Source organism: Cheilinus undulatus, linkage group 5 (assembly GCF_018320785.1).
Source record: "Cheilinus undulatus linkage group 5, ASM1832078v1, whole genome shotgun sequence".
NCBI classification, from domain to species: Eukaryota; Metazoa; Chordata; class Actinopteri; order Labriformes; family Labridae; genus Cheilinus; species Cheilinus undulatus.
In genome coordinates this window covers 33934881-33951110 of record NC_054869.1, presented here as the reverse complement: position 1 = coordinate 33951110, position 16230 = coordinate 33934881, and the positions used below count along the sequence as shown (strand labels likewise).

At 38.7% G+C, this 16230-nt stretch overlaps 1 protein-coding gene across 3 annotated transcripts in view; it reads right to left on the bottom strand.

Moving 5' to 3' along the window:
* Window positions 1-1188: 1188 nt before the first annotated feature.
* Window positions 1189-16230, bottom strand: part of rasgrf2b (Ras protein-specific guanine nucleotide-releasing factor 2b) — a 76329-nt gene continuing 61287 nt past the window's right edge. For 2 of the 3 annotated variants that reach the window (XM_041786682.1, XM_041786683.1), the window contains 12 exons: window positions 13816-13941; window positions 12976-13065; window positions 11811-11917; window positions 9938-10050; window positions 9506-9566; window positions 8212-8315; window positions 7234-7318; window positions 6931-7128; window positions 6393-6472; window positions 6186-6303; window positions 6016-6084; window positions 1189-2173 (listed from right to left, as the gene is read on the bottom strand). In XM_041786682.1, coding sequence (XP_041642616.1) covers window positions 2081-2173; window positions 6016-6084; window positions 6186-6303; window positions 6393-6472; window positions 6931-7128; window positions 7234-7318; window positions 8212-8315; window positions 9506-9566; window positions 9938-10050; window positions 11811-11917; window positions 12976-13065; window positions 13816-13941 — 1244 coding nt within the window. In that variant the 3' untranslated portion in view covers window positions 1189-2080. The remainder of the gene's footprint in view (window positions 2174-6015; window positions 6085-6185; window positions 6304-6392; window positions 6473-6930; window positions 7129-7233; window positions 7319-8211; window positions 8316-9505; window positions 9567-9937; window positions 10051-11810; window positions 11918-12975; window positions 13066-13815; window positions 13942-16230) is intronic. The other variant, XM_041786684.1, reaches the window with a different exon arrangement.

The following is a 16230-nucleotide window of genomic DNA, read 5'->3' as shown; positions in this document are numbered from 1 at the left end:
GAGAACGTACAGGGAGCGTCCAGTCAGACATGCACAACATGCAGCTGCTGTGTGCATGCAAGACAATTAAGTTCTTCAAATCACCAATACAGAAAACAAAGTCAAATAATTAAAATGCTACATTTTTAAACCTTCAAACTTTTTTTAAAGAATAAAATTAAACAAATTTATTAGGATGCAAAAGTAAAGAGACAAAAATCAATATTCACAGCATAACAATTCAAAGTATTTCGTTATCAATCGTGATATGTGTGGAGTCACTATATACAAAAATAACAGAATCAGAATCTGATGAAATAAATAGCAGAACGATCATACTGTCACTCAAGCAAAGCTACATCTCAGAGGGTGCAATAACGGTCCCAGCCTACATTCAGGAGTTACACACCAGGACGGACTACAAGCGTCAGAATGTGACGAGTTTGGAAAAGCCAAAAGAATTCAAACTGCACAAAAACGCTGCCAAAGCTTTGGGTCAGTAGAGGTTATAACAACGCTTTAACACTAGAGGGAGATATTTGCTGACGATAAGATGCTGCAGACTTTACTCTGCCTACACTAACATGCTACTATTCAGTCTACACGACCTTTTTTTTCTGGAAAAAGAAGGTGAATGGGTGATACTAGAGTCCAGTTTTTAAAGGATATCTTAAGATTTCTAAGAAGGATAAAAGTCAGTAAAGGTGATTTGGTGTTTGTGGAGAAATTGACCTACACAAGTGGAAGGCACTGATAGAGTTTAAAGGGAACCCTGCATATTAATAATAATAATAATGACCTCTTTAGATTAATGTGTCATTTAAATGTGTGTTGTTCACTAAATTATAGTAAGTGATGTAAAAGGTTGCATACATTACAGTAGCTTCTTCCTAGCTGTCTTTTTCACTAAATCTGCCCTCAAGTTACAATTAAAAAGGCTCTAAATATGACACTCCATAGGAAGACGAACAGTGCAACCACATGACTTACCAACCAGAGTGCACAGCAAAACAAAGGCAGCATAAATCTATTTAAAATTTCTCAAAATATATAAATCTATTGTATTTTGTTTGTGAAGCACACACACATATATATATATATATATATATATATATATATATATATATATATATATATATATATATATATATATATATATATATAAGACACTAATGTTAATCTAATGAGGACAATGTCTTAATAGGCAGGGTTCTTTTTTAAATAAATTTCATTCATGCGGACATTTAAAAATCATATTTCCTATCTCATGGGGTCCTTTTTATTTGGTAAAGACAAATATATATATTTCATCCCTGGAAAAATAAGCCACTTCATATTTGATTAAAGTTTTCTCAATATTTTTCTCCAAATATTTGTGTTTTTCTGTATTTTATTTGAAGGCCTAGAGTCATTTGGCTGTTCCCAGCCCACTGAGGATGCATAGTGGCTTAGAGTCACCCTGGTTAGAGTGAAGCATGCTAAGCTAAGGGGTCAGGGGGGTCAGGTTGAAGGCCATTTAGACAGTTACATCCAAAGCTGAAATCATGCAAGTTTTACCATCATGACAAAAAGCTTTTTTGGGGGCTATCGCTCCAGGACATGGCACGGACACGCACGGACAACAGATCACAGACAACAGCACAGAGACACCAGCTCAGTCATCTCTCTGTCACACTATCTGTATATGCTACATCTCTGTTATACCCACTGAGTACTGCCAATGCAGCCTTTCCTGCACTCCCAGGCTGTCTGAGGTGGTGTGCACCAAACGCTTCCGCCAGGGAATGAGGAATACACAGCGGCAAGCCATTTCCTCAAACCCTCACACAGTGCAATCAAAAACCTGTTCATTCATGTTCTCCTTGAAGACAATCAGTCTGACCCCTTAGAAAACTGTAGCCTGTCTCATGCTCCCTTGCTCAGTCCATTGTTAAACCATTCAGTCCATCCGACAGTAAGCGCTCCCTTCAATCCCTCTGATTTCATCTCAATGCCGCTCTGAAAACTGCCACATTTCCTCTTGATTGATGAGATAACGTGGGCGTTTAGCCCTCTGGTGTCCAGGTTCAACAGGCTCCCACTGGCCACCGGCAGCTTTAACTCAGGCAGGAAGCCTGGGCTCAATCTTCAGGGAGAGATCATAAAGTGTGTCCTCATCCATGATCAAGGTCTTATCCAGGAGGTACTGGGTCACCTAAAGGAGAAACAAGAGACTTCACTCAGTGTATATTCTCATGTTCAATTCATGCATGAGACACGGAGCTTATCAAGTATACAAATAGATGGGTAAAATTTTGGTTTTAAAGATGGTGATCTTATAACAGAAACAGAGAACTGACTGTAAAAGAAGCTTCTGCAAGGCTTAGATATTGCCTCTGTGCAGACACCGATTTCATAAAGTCTGACATATATCATGCCTCCATAACAGCAGCCACAATAAGCATCTCCATAAAGCTTCTATGACATAAAAGCTGATGTTTTTAAAGGGTTTTTTATCGACTATTTTCAACTAACTTGCTGACAAGATCATCTTCTATCAATATTTCTTTTAACTTTTGGAACATAGACCACGCCTTAAACACATCCCATTTCCATCACCAAACATTTCTAAGCATTCATTAATCAATTGTAACTGACCCAACTATCAAATCCCTTTCTAAACCCTTTGGTTGCTTTGTGTCATACTTCCATCAGCAGACGCCAGTCACTCATCTGTCTCCTATAGCCATTCAATTTCAACCAGCTCCCCTACCCAGAGTCTCATCAATCCTTCACGCATTGTTTCACACAAGCTTGCACCTGTCAATCATTCATCTCCTATAACCATTAACCACTTCCTCAACTGGCTCCATCACCTTGAGTCTCAAATCTTTGGGTTCCCTCACATCATACCAGCCCAGCATCCTTTCTGCATCCATCCAACCTCGACCACAAGTTCTACAGTCATCTGACCTCATCCCCTTTCCATTTATCCCTTAACCCATTCATTCCTTGGCCCTTTCACTACCCCTTCCCCCCTGAACCCTATCCTTGCTTCTGTTTCCCAACCCTTACTGTGGTCCTGCCATCCTTCAACCCCTGTCCTCATCCTTCAGCCTTACATCTCTTGACTTTCTCCCTCACCTCTTCATCCCTCCATCACATGGTCCTTACCTTCACTCTGTCCAGCCTTCTCTTGTTATTAAAAACTATAAACTGTTCAAGCACATGTCTGCTGGCATGGTCTCTATTAATTTTATTTAAAATGAATTTTCTACTGATGTTGCTTGTTGAAAAATTTCCAATCTGAATAAATTCAAATTATAATCGCGTTTAGCCAACCAGTCGAAACTCAAGTAAATACACTCGGTAAAACAACTTCACACCGTAGCAATGCAAAGATGGTTTGCAGAATGTGGCTAACATTAGCAGTGCTAGCACTCTCAGCCTTTGATCCTCTGTCAGCATCCACATTCATGAGCTGAATATCATTATTCAGTGCTTTGATTTTACACTCCCCCCCAAAAGTACTGGAACAGTGAGGCCAATTCCTTTATTTCTGCGGACATCAAAAGATGAATATGAGACTAGAGATCAACATATCAGCTTTTATTTTCAGACAGTTACATCTGGATCTGATACACAACTTAGAATATAGCATTATTTGTTATGGAACACCACATTTTTAGTTAAGCAAAAGTATTGGAAGGTACAGCCTTAAAATAGATTAAAGAGAACAAGACTTAATATTTAGTTGCAGATCCTTTGCTTGTAACAACTGCATCAAGCCTGTGACCCACTGACATCCCCAAACGTTTGCATTCTTCTTTTGTGATGCTTTTCCAGGCTTTCATTGCAGCCTTTTTCACTTGTTTGTATTGAGGGGTTACTCCTTTCAGTATCCTCTTTAGCAGGAAAAATGCTCTATGGGGTTCAAGTCTGGAGATTGACTTGGCCAGTCTAAAACCTTCCATTTCTTGCCCCGGATGAACTCCTTTGTTGTTTTGGTAGTGTGTTTTGGGTTATTATCTTGCTGCATGATGATGATCTTTCTTAAACTGGCAGACAATATGTTTCTGTACACTTCTGACAGAGACATCTTCTGGTGTAGCCTCTGTACTTTAGTTCGTTAAGTCTTCTGTGAACAGTAGACGGTGATACCTTCACTCCTGTCCTCTGGAGGTTGTTGCTGATGTCACTGACAATTGTTTTAGGGTATTTCTTTACAGCTCTCATAATGTTTTTTGTCATCAACAGCTGCTGTTTTCCTTGGTTTACCCGTATGACGTCTGTTACTTTGTACACCAGTTGTTTCTTTCCTCTTCAGGACATTCCAAATGGTTGTACTGGCTTTGGCCAATGTTTGTGTAATAGTTCTGATCAATTTTCCATCTTCTCTCAGCTTCACAACCACTTGTATTTCACCCTTAAACAGCCCTCTGGTTTTCATGTTGGTTACACCTCTAACTATAAATGCAATCTGCACAGGTTAAACCCAAATCTGTAACTGAGCGTAGATATTCAGTGTTATTTATTGTTTAAATAACCAATGTAACAGGAAACACCTGGGCAACAAATCACATGTTCAAAAACTTTTTCTCACATGAAAAATGGGTTGTATGTTAAGTTGTGTATCAGATCTAGATGTAAATACCTGGAGATAAAAACTCAAATGTTAATCTCTTGTCTCATATTCAATTTTTATGTCAAACCCAAATGTTTTCAGTCTACAGCAAAAATAAATGAATTGCTACACTGTGCTGTTCCCATGACATGCTGTCTGTGCTATTCATTTGTAGTTGTTTTTATTTGCTTAAATTGTATTTTTTATTTTTATTTTTTGCAGTAGGCAGTCATATTTAAGAACAACCACATTGGCTACTAGCAGTAGATGGCTGCTTTACAGTTTAAATGGAGTGTTTGATTTGAGATTGTGAGCCTGAACCAATAAAAACTTCAATAATTAGTTTAATGGACTCATAATTCTGGTGTCAACAACAAGGGGATCCAACTCTGATCATTTAGCCGGTTAATTGTGTACATCCCTAGTATTTTTTGTGGCTGTATTTTTGCCTCTCTCTTTGTGTAAATAAAACAAATTTGTCAACATTTTTCTTTTAATTGCTATTTAAATAAATTGTATTTGCTCTTGCTCTACAGCCATGGTTTGCAACTGGTGGGTCACGACCTAAAAGTTGGCTGTGGAGCCTTTTGTAGTGGGTTGTTGATGTGTTTTTTGGAGTAAGAAAAGTTGGGATAAAAACTCCATGCTCTACATTTGAACCACATACGAATACAGATGGATCATTCTGTCCGTACTCTGCGTTAATTTCTTCCATTTTTGTCAGTTCTCTCAAAGGTTATGGATATGGACCAAACGTGGCAATATAACCACTAATCGTGGGGACAGTGTTGAGCGGTGTAGCCAACAGTTCAACCCAGAATAGCAAAGCACAACAGAGTCATCTGAAAATAAGGTGGAACTTAACTGAGTTTTCAATTGCCATATAGGCTAATGAGTGAGTTGACGATGGAGGGTTCTTTCTTCAATCTATGGGATGGACAGAGCAGCTTCAAAGTAGCCCCCTGAGAGACGGCGACCTCTAGTGGATTATTTTTCAATGTTGACTCAATCATCACAGGTGCATGCAAGTATGAGAGCAATGACTGTTGTAGAGTTTAAAACACACTGATCTATTTTCATGCATGTGTAGAGCATGAATGAGCCCTAAGAGAAGTAGTTTATGCTCTCCACAATTAAAGACAAGAGAAGTGTCAAATATGACTTTGTGCCGCCAGTAAAGCCAACCAGTTTAGCAGTCTTTTAGGACAGGTGAGACTAATGTGAGTTATAAAGGCATTAAGAAGTGATGTTTTGTACTATATCAGTGCAGAACCACACCATCATTTATTGTCTTAAATTGAAAATTTTTAAGAATTTCAGTTGCGATTTGTCAACATAAAGGTGGAGGTGAGCCCTTAAGCTAGAACAGTTGAGAGCCACTGCTCTACAAGGTATTTTAGAAGAAGAAAATCCAGTGAGTTTAAAGAAAATACCTTGGCTTGATGCTCTATTCGGTACGGAGTCTGCTGGAACTGCCGGATCTCTCTGATGATGTGAGATATCTAAAAAAAAAAAAAAAAAAAAGAGAGAGAATTTTGTTTAGAAAAGGAAGAACTGTAAACATGTATCATTTGTGCATCACTTGATTGATGTATGTGCCTACCATCCTCATTTTGGAGAAATTAACAAGACCCTCCTCTGTAAAATTGGGAGTTCCCTCCTCGATAAAGGCCAAGTCTGTTAGGTACATTCCCAGGTATGGCACACATGGAGGGTTGCAGCTAGTAGGGAAAAGGGATGCAAAAATCCACATAAGGTTAACAAAGTTATCAGCTTAATTATCAAATGTTTTATATCTGCAATGCTTCACTTTTTCAGGGTCTCCCTCAGATTTTTAAACCTCCCCTCAGAGGACACGGTCTTCTGCAGTTTGTCCATCAGGGCTTTAGTCTAGACAAGATCAAAAAAACACATTCTCAGTCATTTCAAATGTATATTACGAAACGCATCTTACAAAAAAAAAAAAAAAACACAGCTTCAACTCACGACTGACTTGCTCTCTATAACTGATGATTGTAAGAGAACAAAATAATCAAATCTCCTTTGGTCCTGAGCAGAGATCACTCCATGGTGGAGAGACAGACTGTCTGGTGATTGGATGATAATGGCTTTAATCGATTTAGTCTGCTTCAGAATTTAGCCAAGAGTAGATCCTGGACATTTCAGGTAAATGCCTCTCAATATTACCTTCCTCTGAATGCTCTAATCACATTGATTCTACCAAGAGGATACAAATCAATCTAATCCTCAGCATTCTTGCTGTTCTGACTAAAAATCTTGTTGAAAACTTGTGCTGAGTGTAACATTTTTTTAATGCCGAGATGTATTATTTTCAGTTATTACTGAACCTGTTTGCTGACTTTAGCCCAGGTCTTCTTTAGGCGGTAGATGGCGCTGCGGTTGAGTGCAGATGTAATCTCCAGAACACCGTTGTAGTTGTTGAGACAGCGGCAGATGTCAGCCACAGCCACCCACTTCTCTATAGAGCTGGCCCTCGAGCCCACATCAGTGTGGGTCATAATCTGTGACGCCACCAGATTACTCATCTACAGGAGGAAAAGAAAGTGGATGTTTACTGTAGAAGGACACAGGACATCCACACATAGGTCAGATATTAAAACACATGTTTAAAGACAATGAAAAAAACTTACATCATTAAAGTGTTGGCTAGTTTTCATAATATATGGTGTTCTTTCTGTCTTGTCAACCTTCATCCAGCCCTGGCCCAAGAACTCTCTGAGACAGGAAGAACCAGGTAAATGAGATCTTACACACTTAAATTAAGTACAATTCTCTTAAAAGATAAAAATTCAGTCAGGAACACTCTTGCCAATTTTGCAAAATGGATGCACATTTTTGCTTGGCGATGAGGGCTCTGCTCAGTGTATTCTCCCTGGGTTAGCAAATGAGCAGGCTATGACTATTCAGGAAGCGCAGTGCTGAAAAAACTCAACAAGGCTGCAACAAAAGCTTAGTCTACCAGAGTGGAAGCTGGGGTGATGGAGGCAAAGCTTTACCAGCAGTGTGATAAACACTAGTGTAGCAAGGATCAGTGAGAAGGAGCTGTGATTGGTTGAGAAAGTTGGGAGATGATAATTCAATCCGCTGGCAGTCAGCTTATAAATGTTAGGGTGCTATGCTCTTCAATTTTTGTTTGTTTTGTTAAATATATTAATTTCTTATGTGAGCCTCTACATGTATTAAAAGCAATTCATGTTTGGCTAAAATTGCTTTACTAGTAAAGACATTTGTATGTTAGTTCTTGTGCATGAGCAAATTAGCCCATAAATCCATTACATAATTAAGAAAAAATGAGCGCAAAACCCTGAGTTATGAACATATGATTCAAAAAGTTATTTAAAGCTGATCTAAATGAGAACCATGTTTCTTTCCAGCAGCTCAGTACATAACAATGCTTTCTCTTAAAGGTTGATGAAAGTTCGATATCAAGAGGATGAATAATGAGGCTTTTAAACTGATGGCTTTCAGAGATAAAGGCTATTTCTGTGGAGCTGCTGAGGTAAATGGTGTGCTTTATCTAGTCTCATAATGAGCTGTATCCATAAAGGTGATTTAGTTTGTTTGTCCTGATGCAGATCTCAGTGTGAGAGCGTGATGGGAGGACTGACTCATAAGGAATGCTCCTGAAGACAATATGATCCAGCAGGGTGATCTGCTCAGCCAGCTCCATCGCAGAAAGAGACTCAAAACACTCGGCTTTCGGACAGTCGGCCTGCAAACACAATTTTGTACAGATGAGCAAACAAATCGTCATGTCATACCACAACATTAAATAGCAAGATTATTAAATATTTAATAAGGAGACTGACTATGGTTGTAATGTTTTATGGCAGTTGACTTTCCTCCCTAGACTATCTTTGTCAGTGAAACAGTTTTCTTCTTCTCTTCATGGAGGAGAGAACTGTGTGTTCAGACGGAGACTTCATCACTGTGGTGGCAGCTATATGTACTGTATATATGGACAAAAGTGTTTGATCACACCTGTTAATTATTGAAGTCAGGTGTTTCAATCAGACTTGTTGCCACAGGTGTATAAATCAAGCACCTAGCCATGCAGCCTCCATTTGCAAACATTTGTAGTACAAAATGGGTTGTTCTGAAGGGCTCAGGGACTTCAAGTGTGGTACTGTGATGGATGCCGCCTTTACAATGAGACAGTATGTGAAATTTCATCCCTGCTGGATATTCCACATTCAGCAGTAGGTGATATTAGTAGAAGGCAGAACCATTTAGGAACAACAGCAACTCAGCCATGAAGTGGAAGACCACAAGAACGACAGAGCTAAGTCAATGACTGCTAAGGTGCATGGTAAGTAAAAGTCAGTTATGCTTTTTGGTTGCAGCACTTTGAGTCTAAGACAAGTTTCCTCAAAGTGACAACCAAGTGTATGGTATTGTATTGTACCAAGTTTTTTGAATACACCTTAATGGGTTGATTTTTTATTCAGTTCAAAGCTAAAAGTAAGCAACAGAGTTAGACAGAGCTGAGCAGCACATCTATACTCATCATTGTTGTTGTTTTGTTTGAGAGCCACCTGGCAAATACGGTGTGTTTAGGCATGCACACTTATGTCTCCTTATTTTCATCTTTGGGGATTGAGGTTAAACTTTAGAATGAATTAATAAAGTATTTATAGGGAGGTGTTTATTAGTGTTTAAGTACTCCAGGGTGCTTTAACCAGGTCAACCACAAAATTATCCCAATTAAAATCTCAACCTGTATCCCTCCACAAACTGTAAGCAAGAGGGTGACATTATGCTGCGAAAGATCTAGATCTCACATTACAACTCCCCTGACCAAACCAACAGCACATTGACTGTTTCACCATAAAGCCATTACTGTGTTTGTAAGTACTCACTAAAAAAGCTAACAGGTGATTTAATGTGCTGCTGTTTTCTCACCATCTGTAAGATATCCTCTATTCTCAGCTGGGCATCTTCCTGCTCGTCCTGAGAAAGGGCACTAATGTAGAATAAAAGAAAGAAGAGAATGCGCTACAATAAAACAGAAGATCGCAAATGTTTAGATTAAAAAACTAAATTTAACAGAATAAGAAATACAGAAGTGAATATTACAATTTAGAATAAAATCAAGTTAATTATGACAAATTGAAAATAGAACATAAAACAAAAATGAACAACAGAGAGATAAAAGTAAATTAACAGAGTAAACAGAGCACAACAAATGAGCTGAACTAAACCTGAAAAAGAACAATACAGTTTCTTTCATCAAAAAGAAGCAAAAACAAGACCATGTTATACAGACAGTTTTGACTGAATAATATAAAATTGTATCAAACATGGTATGTTTATGTACACATCTGTGTAGGGTACCTTAGTATGTTGGCAGTAGCTTTTCTCTCCTGAGGCAGGAGGTCCGGATCTCTGAGCACCTCCTCCAGGAGACAAATCACAGACATCTTCAGATCCCCATTCATTTCAAAGTCCTGAACACAAACGCACAAGAAGGACAAAAAAATAGTAAACATCCAAAACTCTAGACCACAAAGTTTGATTTTTTTGTTTCCAGCTTCCACCACTGAACAAAGTTCTGGAGTGAACATAACAATGACCAAAAAATTGAATGAAACCAAAATCAAGTATTTCTCTTACAGACTGACGCTCCAACATTTCCTCACAAAAATATCAACCTGGAATCCTCTGTCATCGTTTAAGGCAATGATTATGATATTTCTCATGATGAAAAATCATCTATGATGGTGTTTATTTTTTACCTTTTTAACTGGTAGACATCTCAGCATTCCACCAAGATATTCAGTTCAGAATCCAGTTAAGTACAGTGTGCACTTATTTGCTTTTCAACTATTAAAAGTTTGGAAGGCTACTAAAATAACAAAGCTGGACTATCCTTATTTTTGGCACTCTTCTGTTGGGGTACAAGGTGTAAAATTCCGGCCCTAAAGAGTGCAGCTAAACTCACAACAGCCCGCTGATTGGTTGAAAGAATAGCCATTTACTGTGCAACAGTGGTAATAATAAATAAACACAAAATGTGCCATGTTTTACCCAATCTAAAGACAAAAACAGGCACTCCAAACATGAAAAAATGTCAATAATGAGGAAGGAAATTCTTTAAAGTAGACCCTTAGTTTGGGCATTATTTACCCCTGTGCTCAAAGAGCATCCAACTTTGTTTTCCAATTCTTACACATAAGTCACACTGAGCAGCCCCCCTCTGTGCCATGTTTTATACTGAGCTGAACAGCTCCTCCCTCATTTTGTCTAAAACTTGCTTTTAAAGGAAACTGTAACAATCTATTAAGCAAATAAACAAAATGAACAAAACATGGGATGAAAGAAGAGCTGCTTGGGAGATGCAGGACCAGCTCTTAATACTGAACTCGGCCAAATGATCCACATCTCTAAAAGGAGCCTTAAGTCCCATCTCTAGGAGTGAGACTGGACAGAGATTGGCTGCAATTTATTTTTACGCGTAGATGTGCAGCATCTTAAGACTGTGCATATTCCAGCTCTTAGAATCGGACAGCGTTTGCAGACTGGTTCACTGTAAGGTGGTGTAATGGATAAGTTTCATTTACTTTCAAAACGGCTGTCTTACTGTTCAGTAAAGTGGACCATATTGCAAAGGTTGTGTTTAACTCAGTAACATCAATAAAGGCTAAAATACCTCATCAACTGTGTGATACTACTGCAATATTTCTCCATGTTTTTGATACATAACATTTCCACATTTTCCTTAATCCTCCACTTTTGCCTTCTCCTCGTTTCAGTCTTTGGTCAAAGGTGACTTTTAACAAGCTCTTCTTTCTTTTGCCACACAATGACAAATGTAAGTGGGTTTAGCAGTATAAGAGGTATCTGTGCTCCATGCCCTATGTTAATACGCTGACTACAGTTGGGCTGTCGTCAAAGCATTTTGTTTTATTGGAGAAAAATATGTGAAACAGATCGATGCAGTTAGACCTCCAAGCAGGGAGCCAAGCAATTACAGTGATAGTCAATTCATTAGAGGCAACTCTGGCTGCTTAGCACAAGAGTAGGTAGGTAGCAACAACATTCAGAGTGTTTGTGAATGTGCGGCTGTTTACATGTTCAAGTAAGAGCAGCGGAGCAGAAAGAGACGCCTCTGACACCTGCTTTAATGAGGCCACAGACCTGATCACCTCAGCACAAAACAGAGAGAGACCACACACACAAACGGGCACCCAGGTGGGTGCAAACAGACCTGTGAGTGCTTGGAGACCCAGTGCCGCAGCACGTTGAGAACTCTGTTAGTCGCAGCGCGGCGGATGATGAAATCTTTATCACAAGTTCTTTCAGAGTTAGTAAACACTGCAGGAAACATTAAAAGAGAAAATGTTAAAGTTATGTGATGTTAAAAACTTAACACAAGAAACCAAGATTCATTAGTGGCTGGGAGTTGAGTAGCAGGGATGAAATCAAAGAAAGGCTGCACTAAAAGTCTTTTAATTTTGATTAGAAGAGAACATGAGGATGGAATTACAACTGAATCAACTTCAGTATGAAAGTCAGGCTTTTGAAACATATTGGTTTCTATCTACCCAAATTAAAGTCTGGAAAATATTCTTTCCCAAAGCCATTTTTAAAGGGTTTCAACAAAGTCTTTTTCAAATATAAAATTGATAATGGTGCGGCGAATGGAATTTTAGATAAAAGTTAGACACTTTATCTGCAAAAATATCTTAATTTAAGAAGTTTGAATGCTCTGCTTCTCGAACTCCTGGTTTCGGTGTAGATAGCTAGCAAGGGTAAATGTGTTGAGAATCTATATAATTTTAAGATTTAATGTGGGTATTCTATATTAAATTCCCAGAATAACCTGGCTGGTGCCCCTATTATAACAAGGATAATAAACATTTATTTATTCATGATATTTCCTATCGCTACAAAACTATGCTTCCAACAGTGTCTCTGGGAACATTCAGTGCCTTTTCTATCTTTTTGTATCCTGTTCCTTGTTTGTGAAGGGCAATGATCTCTTCTCTTAACTTTTTGGACCATTCTTTTGACTTGCCATATTTCTAAAATGCAGTCAAACGTGACACTCAACAAACCCCCACAGTTCAGGTATTTCATGTGTTCCCGCTCAAGAAAACCTGGTGCAGCAACACTGGTTTTGCATATTTGAGCTGTTGTGAGGGATTCTGTTCAGGGATTAAATAATTTTGAGACTGGAGAAGTCATTATAAGTTGCATTTTCAGTTGGATTTGGTGAAACCATTTAAAGCATTAGTTGTGTTGTGCTACTTTAATTCTTTTCTTTTGATTTCTTCAATGCAAACAGCAGTAAGTCTAAATTTTCACAATAAACCTGATTTTCAATGGGGGTTGAATATTTTGATTGCAACTGTTTGTGTATGTGTACTTACCTGGTGTTGTGCCATGTCCTGCTGCTGCTGTGGCGATGGCAAAGGCTGAAGCAGGAGAGACTGAGCAGCGTGAATTCTCCCCCGACTGGACTGCAGACACACAAACAATTACCATTAGTGACAACAATAGATTTAATTTGATGAAGGAAAGGAGCCAAGTAACTATGATCTTTGAAGACAATAGAGAAACAGCTAAACGCTCATCAACAAGAAGGAACAAAAGCTATAATTCTGAGCCAGTAAGGGGGTCATGTTAGTAAAAACTGCTTTAATTTCAACATTTACAATATTAAATGATTTTCACCATTTTCATTTTTAACTTGAAAAACTGCTCCATATCCCTCCTGATATTCACTCTCTGTGGCATTTTAATTGCTAAATCAATCAAGAAGCACTGAAATGAAAAGGGAATTTCAGATTCTTTATGTTTGCACCATTTTCAAACCCTAAAAACATCTGATAGTACAACGTTACATCAGCGTTTGAGCTTCCTACCCTCCATGTTTTGTCAGAGAAAATGGGTGTCCCATGGGAAGGGTGAACTTTAGTCAGGCAGTCTATCTGCCTAGGCCCACATCCATCACTGAAATAATTGAAACACACAGTCACACACAGAAACTCTCTCACAGAACCACTTATGTCATGCTTTGACTGATCTGGTCTGGACTCAAGCTCTATTGTTCTGCTGTACTTAACGTGTCAGCCTCTTGGGTCAGACGTCTTTGCCCTGCTCTGCTAAGTGGCCCGTCAGTGGGCACAGCACTGCCCACCGCGTGGACCTGTGGCTATGACACTGTGGCTTAGTTCTGAGTCATAACCACAAAAAACACACACTGGTACCTCCAGGCTGTCTGTAGCGGAGGTGCCGAGGTGTAGAAGGCGAGCGACATGGAGACATGTCTCCTGCTTCACTGGTCTGAGGAGACTCTGGAATGATTTTTTCCAATGACACAGACTCCAACACAGCTAGACAGGAGGAAGAGAAGAAGAAGAAGAAAAGCGATGAAGATGATAATGGCTATAGTCATGGTGGTGGCCATTACAGTTGCTGCCTCACTGGAGAGGAGAAGTTTACCTAAGTTCACAGACATGCACAGATCCTTCAGTTTAATCCGTATCTAACTATAAGAGTTAATTTGAACTCTATACATTATAAGTTTGTGTATGAGATAAAATTTATATTTAAATAAATGTTTAAACGCACCATGGTTGGCTGCAGTGATAACTAAAAATCTGATTTATATAATGCCAAGTTTACTGACAACATGCTTGATTTCTTTCAAAGCAAAATGTATTTGGCATTTGGATATGCACCATGACACTTAAATGTATTCCGACATAATGAAAGGACCACTGAGACAGGTCTGTAAAGGTATACAGGTGCACCTCAAAGAATTAGAATATCATGTAGAAGTTCTTTTTTTACTCTAGAAAGTAAGATTTCCATATCTTCAAGATCCATCTCATATAAAGTAAAACATTTCAAGACTTTTGTTGATTTAATGTTGATGATTACAGTTTATAGCACACAAAAATCAAAAATCCAAATCTCAAATTATTAGAATATTGTGAAAGGTTTCCTGAGCTGTCATTCTCTCACTCTGGTTAAGTAACACAACTGCAATCATGGAGGAGACTGCTGATTTGACAAATGTCCTGAAGACAATCATTGGCACCCTCCATAAGAAGGGTAAGCCACAGAAGGTCACTACTGAAAAGGCAGGCTGTTCTCAGAGGCTGTTTTGATTAATGTTAATCAAAGCAGATTTAAGAACTTAGGGGAGCTTCACATAGAGCTGACTAAGGCTGGAGTCAACCTCACACAGACGTGTCTAGGAAATGGCCTACAAAGTGTTGTGTTCGTAGCTTTGAGCCAGTCCTGAACCACAGATGCCATAAGCACCTGAGCTAAGGAGAAAAAAAAAATAGACTATTGCTCAGTGGTTCCAAGACCTGTTTTCAGATGAAAGTAAATTTTGAATCTTATCTGAAAACCAAGGTCCAGAAATCTGGGGGAAGATCAGAGAGGCACAGAATCCAAAGTGAAGTTTCTGCATTGACTTTATCAATTCCAGTGTCGACGCTGTCAGCCATCTACCAGGGTTAGATCATAGAGCACTTCATGCTTCTATCTGCTGACAAGCTTTATGGAGATTCTGATTTCCTTTTTCAGCAGGACTTGGTACCCGTCCACTGTGAAGCCAAAACTACCAAAAACTGGTTTACTCACCATGGTATTACTATGTTTGATTGGCCAGCCAGCTGCTCTGACCTTAACCTCATGGAGAAATGGGGAAATGTTAAGAGAAAGATGAGTGACACCAGATTCAACAATATAGACAAATTGAAGGCTACTATCAAAGCACCCTGGGCTTAAAAGCACCCCAGCAGTGCCACAGACTGATTGGCTCCATGGAGGTGTCACTTCTTAAATCAAATCACAGGAAAAAATGAACTTTTTCATGGTATTCAATTTTTTTAGATGCACCTGTATTAGCTTGGGATGAAGAGTATCGGATTTTTGCACAATATCCAATATGGAAATTTTCAAAAATTCATTTTCTGCCAACACTAAAATCACTACGATATATAAATTTAGTTAAGACCTAAAAGTTTAAAGTTTAAGGAGGTGTACTTATATCATGTATGTAATTATTATGTTATACATATTTAAATCAGATATGTGTTGATTTTTACAGCCAACATATATGGGTTGTAAATATCGTCATAAATTGATATATCTGCTGATAGGCTAATAATTTATATTTTAAGCTAACACCCACAGACACCACTACCATGCCAATAATATTAAGCATCTGAATTTCTGTTTTGATGCACAAGAAACTGCAGAACTATCCCTTTAAGTTCCTTGACAGTGGGAGTACTACTGTTTTCAGTGCCTTTTACTTCTTTATTCTACTTTGATTATTGATTTTTGCCAAATAACAAGTTAAATTGCTTGTATGTGGGCACTGGTTTAGCTCCGTGGGTAGAGCAGGCGCCCATCTAATGAGGCTAGAGTCCTAAAAGCACTGGCCGCAGGATCAGTTACTGGTCTCGGCTTTTTGGTGACTTCCCCTCTCTATCTCCCCATACTTCTGGTCTCTCTTCAGCTATCCTCTCATAATACAGACAAAAGCCTCCCACCTGTCTATATTTTGCCCTGATCCCAATAAATACCATTACAGAAACTGATAACATGGAATCCCACTGGAGACATCCTACTGGTATATACCCTTGTGCTTAGCTCTAAAA